We start from the raw sequence: 12100 nt of genomic DNA, 5'->3' as shown, positions 1-12100 counted from the left end.
AGGACTGGTATTACTGTGGTGTAGCCTGTGATTGCTGGTGAGAATCCTTCTTAGTTTAGGAGGGTGTCTATAGGAAAGGACAGACCTGTCACCTAGGGCCTTCTAGAGTGTAGCACTGTGAGCCAGAATAGTGGCAGAGAGGTAGCCGTTTTAGTCTGTATTCTATCAAAACAATAAAGCAGTCCCGTAGCACTTTAAAGGCTAACAAAATAATTTATTAGGTGATGAGCTTTTGTGGGACAGACCCACTTCTTCAGATCATAGCCTTTCCAGAACAGACTCTATATATAAAGCACAGAGATCCAAAAATTGTTATCAAGGATGGCAATTCAGAAGAGCAGAGGGACAGTGTGGGTGGAGGGTAGGTGGTGACCTTGATAACAGTTTTTCTGATTTGTCACCTTGATAACGATTTTTGGACCTCTGTGCTTTATATATTGAGTCTGTTCAGGTAAGGCTCTGGTCTGAAGAAGTGGGTCTGTCCCACGAAAGCTCATCACCCAATAAATTGTTTTGTTAGTCTTTAAAGTGCTACATGACTGCTTTTTTGTTTTTGATCCAGAATAGTTTGTAGGTTTTAAATGATGCATTGCAAGGGTTTGAGTTGGGGGCTATAGGTAATGATAAGTGGTGTTCTGTTATTGATCTTCTGGGGCCTATCTTGAAGTAGCGGTTTCCGGGTTGTCATCTGGTCCTATTGATTTGTTTTTTAACTTCTCCCAGAGCATAATTAAGTTTTATGAATGCTTGGTAGAGGTCTTGGGGTTTTTGGTCTCTGTCAGTAGGATCAGAGCAGATGCAACTGTATCTCAGAGTAGAACAAAGGCAATGACTTGACAGGTTTGAAGAGGGGGTGTGAAGCAAGAGGAGGCATGAGAACATAGGAACTGGATCTAGGGGTGCCGGGGTGCTGCAGCACCCTCTGACTTGAAGTGGTTTCTACCATATGCTGGGTTTACAGTTTGGTTCGCTGGCTCTCAGCACCCCCCACTGTACAAATTGTTCCAGACTCCTTGCATGGGAAGAAAGTGCAAAAATATTTGAGAGAAATAGGTGAGGGTTGCCATCGAGGATGACCTCATTCATGAAGCAGAAGTGGCAAGATGGGAAAGGAGACAAGGGCCCAGCCAGAGCTGTGTGTTGCATAATCTTGAAAGCAAGAGCAAGTTGCTTGAGTCTCATGCTAAGGGCACAGCGCAGTCACAGTCAGTGAAGAGACTGAATGGATGTGTAGCATGTGGTTGAGTGACAGGTGAGAGATGATTCTGGCAGGAGTATTAGATAGTTGGGAGGGAAGTGAAGTTAGTAACAAAAAGCTCAAAGGGGGAAATTCAGCATTTTCTATCTGTATTTATTCTGCAGTTTCCATGATGGCAAAAAAGTGCTAAGTGAGCTATCCAATGTGGATGATTGGTAATGGCAGGAGAGGTGTGAGCAGACAGGCACAGAATGAAATAATGGCTGGGGGGGCAGAGCAAAGTGACTGTCACATGACAGACACTCTCAGTTTTGTGCTTCAGAATCTTGGTCTTGGACTGTATAACTCATATGTCTAAAGCAGGGGTGGCCAATCCACGAGCCGCATGGGGCTCTTTGAGCAACGCTGGGACTGCTGACTGCCACTCCACACACATGCCCCAGCACCTGGAGGGAGAAGCGTTGTGGCAGCAGTTCTGCTGAGTCCCAGGCATTGGGTTAGAGCCGGGGCAGGGAAGGCCTGGCTTTGGGAGAGAAGTGGAGGGTTAGGTTAGAGTGGGGTAGCAGGGTGTGCCTGGCTCTGGGGGAGGGAAAGGGGATTGGCTTGGAGCAGGGAGGCTGGGTCTGCCTTGCTCCAGAGCAGGGGAGGGTGATTGGGTTAGAGCGGGGGAGGTGGGAGTGCCTGGCTGTAGGGAAGGGGGAGGGCACTGAGCAGCCAGGTATTATCTATCTATCTATCTAGATTTTATATAGATTTATTTTTATATTATCTATCTATATCATATATGCATATATACTGTGTGGCTCTTTGCACTCTCTCCACTACCATTTTGACTCTTAGTCTCTAACTGTTTGGCCACCTCTGGTCTAAAGCATTGGCCACCTCAGACAGAGGGTTATTTTTATGTTAAGGAACGTTAGTAAAACACTATATAATTGGTCTCTCTAGTTTTACATTGAATGAAAGTGTCTCAAAGCTTTGTGATTAATAGGTGCCTGTCATGAAAACTCAGGGAAACCCCCATGCAGTCGAATATGAAACAGTTTAATATGCTTTCTACTGGGAGAGAAGCTATTGTTGCTGAGTACAGCAGTGTCTCAGAAAGAAAAACAGGTTGTACACCGCATGGAGTATGTGTGTCCCACTATAATGCATAGTTATCTTAGGCTATATCTACATGTTCCCTGTACATTAAATGAAAAGGAGAAAAATTCAAAGTTAGGACTCGTTCTGATTTTCCAAAATTATAAAGACTTCACAAATAAACATGCTCAGGATATGCTATGCTATGATATATATATATATGATATGATATGACATAGGACACTTTTTGTCTCTCTTAAATTAAGCTGATGAACACGATCTTTCTAACAAATAATTTTTAAAATTAATTGTTTTACATTTTGGAAGATCATTGTAGTAAAGCCACCTACCACTGATGGGGTTGGTGCATCCAGCGCACTTTTTGGCATACAGATTGCAGAAGCAGCTCAGGCAATATGCAAATTCATCCCGGGAGGTAAAGCGCTGTCCAGACAACTGTTTCTTGCATCCAGTACAAACAAAGCACTCCTTGTGCCAGGGCTGCTCCCGGTAAGTGACCCCTCCTGTTGTGATGGCCTGTGGGTATTTTTTTCCCCCCAAGAATAAAAGAGGGTTTGTGAGATCATTTTCTTATTGACTATGATGTTTTTTTAAAAAGAAAAAGAAAAAAAATATCTAGGAATAACATTTATGATTCCTGGCAAGAACTGACCTTGGTGGGAAGCCCTAGTTTAGAATAAGTGATTATCTTTCAGAATTTCCCAATTACGCAAAGTTTCATCTCTAAACAAGTAATTTAGTTGTTTCATTTTGTTATCCTGCTCAAAATTGACCTCTTTGTATATAAAACTCTTACACCATCCTGCTCTATTCCTATGTTTTTTTGTCCTTTCCTTGTGCTCATTTCACTGAACAACAGCCACTAGGAGCTGTGGGGATCTGTGCCTGTGGACAGTCAACATAAGCTAAATGTCTTGCAGCTTGCCAGCGGATTATCCTGATGGACCATATGGTGAAAGTCGCTGCCCCCTGCCTTATGCTGTCCTGCTTTCTTACCTTATTCTTCTCTTCTCCTTTCCCTGTGCTCATCTTAGGATATGCCTATACTACGAAGTTTTGTTGTCAAAAACTGCCATTTGGTGAGAAAACAGTGAGAGCACTTACACTTCAGTGTGACTTCTGTTGTGAGATACTCTCATTTTTGGTCACAAAAAACTTCTACCCCTGTGAGAGAGAGAGAGACTGTATCTTCACAAAACAAAGCAGGAAGCAGTCCTGTAGCACCTTAAAGGCTAACAATTTTATTTGCTAGGTAATGAGCTTTTGTGGGTCAGACCCACTTCTTCAGACTTGGAAAAACATGTGCCCTATATTATCACTTTTGCTCCAAAACTGAAAAAGTGGGTCTTACCCATAAAAGCTCAATAACTACTAAATAAAATTGTTAGTCTTTAAGGTGCTACAGGACTGCCTACTTTGTCCTACAAGAGAGATTTCTTTTCTCTTTTCCCTTTATGGTCGACGAAGAGCCCAAGTAAACACTCCTGTTTGTGTCATCTACAGAACTGGCCTCCACCAGTATCCCACCATGCCTGCTCTCATGGGTCTGTTCAGTGTTTTGATCTCTGCTGTCCAGCAGGCAGACACCTCTCCCCTTTCAAAGCTCTGGGAAGTATCTGACAGCTGAGTAGGCTTCTCCCATTTGATAACCAAACAAAGAACAAATCATTGGAATGCTCCTCAGCCCAGGGAGACTGATGCCATAGGGGGAAAGGGGCAGATTGTGGTGCTGCTTTGACTTTCCTAAATATGGAGAGCTACTCATGATGCCACTCCCAGCAGCTAAGGAGGCAGTGGGAATACTCAGAAAGAATCCCAAGATGTGCAGGGATCAGCCCTGTCTTCCCACAGCACTGCACTGTGGGATACATACCCCAAGTGCCTTGCCCACACTGTCAGTGATGATCTGTCAACAGAGAGAGCAAGTGTGAACACTCTGATGATTTTTGTTTTCTTGACTTTTGGGTGTCAACATAAATTTTGTCAACAAAACTTGGCAGTGTAGACATACCCTCACTGTTGGCCTCCTTTCCACGCTTTCATATAATCCCATCCCTGGTGGTGAAATAATTTATCTCTGCAGCTGCTGCTGCCTGAAACAATCTTTTTTTTTTTTCTCCTCCTCATCAACAGACCATTTAATTTCAAATCTCTGCTGAAAGTGTGTTTCTTCTCCATTGCTTGCAACTCTGTGACCCACTCCTGGATGACCATTGCACAATGAGTCATTCAGACAATCTCACTGAAGTCCATGATACCAAATTGTGTGAGCAAGGAATCAGCATAAGACTTTAGGTTACAGGATCAAGTAATTGATTTGTTTCTTCTTCTGGCGTTTTAAAGTTCCAATTCTCTAGAGAAAGGTTTTGACATTACTGGAATTTTGTAATAATTATGAAACCATTTCTGTGATCATTGTACTAGATTTGAATCAAATCTTGTGCCAGCTGGGCCAAGCAAGGTGTCTAATGTAATGTGCTGAATCTGTTTATGCTACGTGCTCATCTATATCATCTTTGTATGTAAAGTTATAGATATTGGCTTTATACCTGCATTAGAAATGTTTTAGTGCTGAGATTCACAATGGGAGGTACGAGCATCTCCCCAGTCAGGTGACCTGGGCTAAAAAAAGAGACAGATGCCCAGATGTGGATTCCACGTTTTATGGAAATGGACTGGGACGTGCTGGCTGACCCAGCGACCAATGGCAGTGCCACAACAGCCCACCTGGTCAGGTGACCCTCCATTGCATATGGAAGAAGAAAGGATTTTTTCCCTCCACATGGCAAGCTAGAAGATGGCCCTGGCAGTATCTGTCCTTGTCTTCAGTCCCCATAAGCTAAGCTTATGTGAATTGGGGTCCCATTCCTCATAGGGTGTATTTTCAGAGACTTTCGAGAAATCAGCATATAACATTGCTGGCCTGCATCAATAGCTTTAATTGATATATGTAATGTACCACTTTTAACAATGTTTCTCTCTCACCCTCTTCCTTCTTTCTTTCCTTTTTAATAAACCTTTAAATGTTAGATCAGGGCTTCCCAACCTATGGGTCGGGATTACATTTAAAAAGGGTCGCTGGCTGGGCTGGGTAGCTCCACAGGTGGCTATTAAGAAGCCATTCACACTCCTGAAGTGGTTCTCAACTTCTTTATTGGATTAACAGCTGTCAGGCAGTAACAGAGAGGTAGCTGGTGTTAGTCTGTACTCCAGCAAAACAAAGCAGCTGAAATGGTAGCACTTTAAAGACGAACAAAACGATTTATTCAGTGATCGGCTTAACTGGTCCCATGAAAGCTCATCAATTACATTGACAACCATTTCAGCTGCAGGGGAGAGAACTACATACCTGAGGGGCAGCACCCAGCTCAGATAAGGTCAGGATCTGAGTGAGGCTGGGAAGAGGGAGGGCAGAGCTGACCAGCTCCCTGGCTTCCAGCCTCTGCAGGAGATGGGGTCCCGCAGACCCCAGCAGGGTTCTTGCAGCTGGTGCTGCTGGCTGGGGCTCTGCCTCCAGCCTGTGAGTGACTCCTAGCCCCTGAGTGAGACACCCTTAGCCCCCTGCAGCCCCTGAGTGTGACTCCCTTCACCCCCTCCAGCCCAAGTGTGATTCTCCTAGCCCCGAGTGTGTCTCCTTTACCCCCTGAATGACTCCTAGCCCCCGCGTGTGACTCCCCTAGCCCCCTGTAGACCCCTCCAGCCCCTGAGTGTGACTCGTCAGCCCCTGAGTGACTCCCGGCCCCTGAATGTGACTCCCCTAGCCCCCTGCTGTCCCTGGGTGTGATTCCCTAGCCTCTGATTATGAGGTTTAATCCCATCCCCCAACATTTTTTGACCTGCCTTGGGTCATCAAGTCTTCCTGAATTGCCAAAAAAGGATGGGAACCTCCATGTTAGACTGCAAAGGATTGGCACTGTGTGCTATTTTGGGTAAAATCTAAGTGTATATTGACCTGGGGATGTGGCTGGGCCCTTAAGGGGTTAGAAGAATCTGTTTGGATTTGGTGAACTAGGCTTTCCTAGCCCCTCACCTGAGTAAGGAGGGTTGCTGGTTTGGGCATTAGGAGCATCTGGAGAGTCTGTGGGTGTGCTTTTATAGCTTCTGGCTGGCCAGTGGGGCTGGCAGAGGTATTCTTGTGAAGGGCTTGATTTGCATCAGTGGCCGGCTGTGAGTGGCCGGCTTAAGCAGTTTCCCCAGGAGTGGTTCCCTCAGCTGTGCCTAAAACCCCTCAAAATATTACAATAGTAGGAGATGAATTGTAGGAAATATGCTGTGCAAACAGTTGACCTGATTCTGCAAACACCTATTCCTGAGTAATGATTTAAAAATGTTGATTTCAGAAGATATGCTATAAACATGGCAACTCTTCCTCCCCCTACTTCCTCCCTTCCCCCCCTCCGCCCTTGATCTTTATGGTTGGGATGTCCAAGAGTCCTCGGCATTAGCCTAGCTCTGCTCCTGTTGAAGTCAATACTGAGTGCTTTATTTGGAATACGTCACCCTGCATGCCCTTCTGAGAGCTAAAGAGGTCACCCCCTTGAAGGAGACATAGTGAGCATTGAGCTTGATGATAAGGCTTTGCAGGGTTGGACACACACAAAAACAAAACCCCCTCCCTCAGTTTGATGGGTGTTTGTAAATTTGAGGTACATAAATTAAGCATAATACCTTCTTACACTGGACACACTGCATGGCAAACTGCTTTTCATAGCAGGGCACGCAGAAGTTTTGATTATCTTTGGGGATGAAGCTCTTCGTTCCAATTGGTTGCTGACAACGATGGCAGATGAAGCAGGTCTCATGCCAGCTGTTGCCTTTATATTCCATCTTGCGCGTACCTGTCATGAGGTCGAAGCACAAAATGAAGCTCTTCCTGCTGACAGCTGTAGCAGTTTTAACCCCTGCTTATGGGTTTCGAGTTGGATTTACTGCTAGTTAGAATCTGTGTAGTGATTCGTTATAAAATCTATTCAGTTTCCCGTTAGTATCATAAGGAGTTGGGTGCTGTTGGTAGAGGAAGTTTCCGAAGTGTGTGAGTTATGGTAATGAGACAAGTAGCTACTGCTAAATGCAGAGAGCCTTAGGCTTCCTTCAGAGGGCACTGTGAGAATTCATTCATTAGGAATTTGTGTGACATCAGCAGCATTAGCCTTACCTTTATGCTGTTACATACCTATTATTAAAGTACTATTGTTATTTCTTCACTTAATTTCTGGTCTGTGTGTGTGTCTGATACAAGCACAAATGAGCAAGGCCAATTAGGTAAGTCCCTGACCCTCTTCCAATTAACTGTAGCTACTTATTGGGCTAGGACATACCCATTACACCCACTCTATGCCTTTGAAGTCTATAACAAAATCAATAACACTGATTTAAATCTGACCCTGTGGGCATAATTGGCTGGCTGAATGCGCATTCAAACTTCCCCTGAGATCAGGTGCCTTTAAACCATGGTTTTGATCAGGAAAAGAAGGAGAATAAAACTTGAAATGATCTTATTTTGGAGTCAGGAACATAAGCCCATATCTTGCCCCAAGTGCAGCAACCATGTCAGAGGTATGTTCTTAGCCATCCCACCCAATATCACAGACATCACATTTTCATATGCAAACATCTTCATGTATCGATGCATATTTTCCTGTGCATCAGCTAATTTGATTAGAAGTAATCCAGGTCAGGAACAAAATACAACTACAAAAGCAATGACTAAAGCTTGTATTGTCAAACAAGAGGCCTGGCTCTGATATTTACATTTTTAAAATATCTGTTTACACAAGCTAATTGGGTATTAGAGGATGGGTCACGGACAGATTCTGCCCTTCAATGACCACTTTCAGTGGATGCCAAAAGCACTTATCCTAGTGTAGCCCAAGGACCAGTGCATTTCAGCCCCTGCCCTGGGAACTACAAGTTGTGGACTACAAACTGCAGCATGCCGGGAGAACTCCCTAGTTCCTGCCAGGATGTGCACCTTGCCCCAGCAGGGTCTCAGCAGAGACTGAGCTGAAGTAGTATGCAGGCTGCAGGCAGAAGAGAGGGGCTGCTGAACTGTGATCCTCTTTTGTGTTTTTCTACAGAATAAAGCTCGTTCTTGGTGGTTTGTCTGAGTGGGTCCAGTCTGAGGTGCACACTCATTAACATACAATGCAGAGCACACCAAGGAGCCTCAGGCCTCATCTCCCAAGTTATGTAAGAAATTGCAAGGCTTCCCCTATGCTGATTAACCTCACACTGGGCTAGTGAACGGGAGGGGTTACACTAGGATCTTCCCAACTCTGTCCCAGGTTTTAGATCTCTTCTTTAAGGCTATGTCTACACGTGCCCCAAACTTCAAAATGGCCACGCAAATGGCCATTTCGAAGTTTACTAATGAAGCGCTGAAATGCATATTCAGCGCTTCATTAGCATGCGGGCGGCAGCGGCGCTTCGAAATTGACGCGGCTCGCCGCCGCGCATCTTGCCCAGACGGGGCTCCTTTTCGAAAGGACCCCGCCTACTTCGAAGTCCCCTTATTCCCATCAGCTCATGGTACGGCACTTTGAAGGGACCCGGAGATCTGGCCACCACCACTGCCAAAGTAGCAGTGGCAGTAACCAGAGCTCCAGGCCCCTTTGAAACACCAGGCCCGGGACAACTGCCCCCTTACCGCTCCCCTGCTGTCCGTGGGCCTGACCGCTGCTGCTACTGCAGCCGTGGCAACAGCTGGAGCCCTGAGCCCCTTTGAACTGCTGGCCACGGAGCAAGTGCCCCCTTTGCCTCCCTCCCCCCGTCGGCAGGCCTGCTGACCCTACTGCTGCATCACAACTTGTACTGCCCCCTGTATGAGGAAGAAGATGAATGCTGAGTGTGTAGCTCTCTACACACAGTGGTCCATACAGTGTTGAGCACCCTGATTACCAGGAGTGATGGTGGCATTAGCTGCATACATTAGGCAGGGAAGTAGCAGCAATATTTTGAGTGAACTGATTTCCTTTCTGGATTGTCATCTTAAAATAAATGGATCACTCCAAACTCTAGGAGATGGATAATTTAAAATAAGGTTCATGACAATGAGCACTCCCTCCCAGAATTAAAAATGATATGATTAGCTCTAGTTCTAACAAAACAGAAATAATGAATCTATGATCCTAAAAATACATCTATTGATGATGGGGAAAGAGAATGCAAATGTGGAACTTGGAGCAATTTTGGCCATCTGCTTTTGAACACATTCGCATGATTTCTATTTATACATCCTATCTCACATCCCAACCCCTCCAATTTTTGTGTCACAGCCTGTCAGGAACACATGCCAATTTTTGCATGGTTGACACAAGAGTGCAAATTCAGAAAGGATTCAGCTGGAATAACGTCATATCACTGATCATTACCAGGTGTACATGTGGATTCTAGAATTTGCAGAGAAAAAAACCTGTCTTTACTGTCTATATATAGATCCAGCCTCAACCTCTAGCCTTTTAAACCTTCAAATTGTTATGGAATGCAATGGCATTATAAACTTCTGAGCATGTTGCAATGGCCTTTTACCATGTGCCCAAGTTACAAGCTGCTGAGAGGCAACTGTTTCTTGGATAGCTGAACTTGAAAGGGAAATAATTCCATCTTTTCAGATTCAGCACTTTGGAGATAGCCTGGCTGCTTTTTAAAGTTTTCATTAAAAGGCTAAACTGGGAGTATTTAGTTCTTAATGTAAACTATTTACGCAAAATGTTAAAATTTACAAGGCCCCTGCTCCTCTTCAAATGGCAGAAGCCTGGCAAGATGTCACACAAGAAAGGAAGTCATAACTGGACAGGTGTGTTAAAATTTGTCTGTCTTCCTGCATAAAGCTTTCATATACAGCTTACAAATTGATTGTGGCATGATGTGAATGCTTATAAAAAGCTGATTTAAAAATAGACACAAGACTTACTTTTCCCCCTTTCTTTGTGTTAATCCATCTCAATTGTATAATAGATGTATGGAGATCTATTATGTAAACTACAAGATCTGGCTAACTTAAAACATAGGCTATAACATCCTCAACTCAATTATCAGATTATGATTTAGGACATTCAATATTATAAAGATGTCTGTTACAAAGAATGCTGGGGCTAGTTTTTGATGTTTGACCCAATTTTTTTTTGTTTTGTTTCTGTCTCATCCAATTTCCTGTCATTGAAGCAGCTTTAGCATTTGGACACCTTTCTCTCTCACTATATCCCAGTGACTGACTGCTTTTTTGGTTTGATAGTATATAGACTAGCATGGCTCCCTCTCTGTTACAATTCCTGTAAATTTCAGTATAACTAAACTCTCTGAGCTTAATATAGGGGCATCTGGGTGCCATGAAATACAGAAAGTGATTCCTTCTGGCCTTTAAACTATACAAAATAAAAATGAAGTTCAGAAACAGTCAATGACTTCAGAGAGCTTTGGAGATGGCCATAAAAGAACATACAAATGGAAAGTGGTATATCCTAACCTGGCATGATAGTCTTCTTGCACTCATTGCATTTGGAAGAGTATTCATTGGAGTAGCATTCAGTACAAAGTAGATGCTCTTCTTTTGCAGCAAAAGGTTTGTCCACCAATGAGTTCTTGCACTGGAAGCAGTGGAAGCAAGTTTCATGCCAGTGCCGGTCCTTGTAAGATAGATCCTGTGGAAATCCAAAGTCACAGAAAAAATAGAATGAATAATTTGCATACAAGGAAGTTTGGAGAATATCCAAGCATATATGAGATTGAATCACATAACCAGGCTTTGAGGCCTATTATTCATACAGCCCAACAAAACAAACTGTCCTTCCTGCCAATGAATTGATTTGCTGCGGTTATTTAAAAGGGCCATAGACAATTCTATATCCTGTACAATGGGCTTTAAACAAAACCAGCATAAACCTTTGGTTTTGTAATGCCACATAGAAACAAGTAGTATCATTTAGGTATCTCCCCTCATAATGTAGTTATTAATATAAATATATTTTTCACTTCCATCTTCATCACTATTGTTTAAATCGTTCCACATTCATCTCTGGCATTAATCCCATTTGTTAATGGATTTACACTGAGGATGGAACCGACCAGGTATGTCTCTAGTTTTTAGGCCTACCTTTCAGTTCACTTTTACCTGTATGCTAAATATCAGTCAGATCTGTCATGGCTACCTTGTTGCTACTTATATTGCTGCTTTGCCCTGGGCATCCCCAGTAGATATGTGTAGCCAGACAGACATCTTTTGCTATACTCCATCTTGCTTCCCTTAGGTGCTTCAGGCACAAAAGGGTTAAAAGGAGCGGCCCTGTCTTGGAATGCCCGAGAGCGCAGATGTGCTTATCTCCTAGCACAAGTCTTTGATGCTCCGGAGCAAGAGCCAGACTGACCCTGAATGGGCCAAAACCAGACAACAAAGGACAACAGACTAACAAACCGCCAGGGCCTCGGGCTGCCCTTGACTGGTACCGGTGATACCGGTGATTAATGCTCCCACTTGGTCCCAAACAAGGAATCTCCTGCCCATTAAGAAAATATGCCCTAAATTGTTAAATTGTCTCCACCTCACAGGTGCTAACTAAGACCTTGAACTCCCCGTGAGACCCAGCATCACGGGATAATTTAATTCAATTGGCGCCCTTTAGATAAGGAAGAAGCATACGTGACCCAAGAGGCATAAGAGGAGGGTCTGGCAGACCCCTTTTTGAGCTCCAATTATCTTTTCCTGCCAGACAGGAGGGTTATTGTCTCCCGAGGTCCCAGGGGACGCCCGTTTCCTCGAAAAAAGGGAAAAAGACTTCTTCCCAAGGGATTGAGAGAAGACTG

At 44.1% G+C, this 12100-nt stretch overlaps 1 protein-coding gene across 1 annotated transcript in view; it reads right to left on the bottom strand.

Moving 5' to 3' along the window:
- The window catches only part of FHL2 (four and a half LIM domains 2), a 71856-nt gene that overhangs the window by 2048 nt on the left and 57708 nt on the right, over window positions 1–12100 (bottom strand). Inside the window, exons 3-5 of the mRNA XM_074991238.1 lie at window positions 10767–10941; window positions 6971–7140; window positions 2632–2818 (exon numbers count right to left, since the gene is read on the bottom strand). Of these exons, the coding sequence (XP_074847339.1) occupies window positions 2632–2818; window positions 6971–7140; window positions 10767–10941 (532 nt within the window). The remainder of the gene's footprint in view (window positions 1–2631; window positions 2819–6970; window positions 7141–10766; window positions 10942–12100) is intronic.

This window comes from Carettochelys insculpta, chromosome 1 (genome assembly GCF_033958435.1).
Source record: "Carettochelys insculpta isolate YL-2023 chromosome 1, ASM3395843v1, whole genome shotgun sequence".
In the NCBI taxonomy this organism is placed as follows: Eukaryota; Metazoa; Chordata; order Testudines; family Carettochelyidae; genus Carettochelys; species Carettochelys insculpta.
The sequence above is the reverse complement of the archived record's forward strand: the minus strand, read 5'-3'. Positions and strand labels throughout refer to the sequence as shown.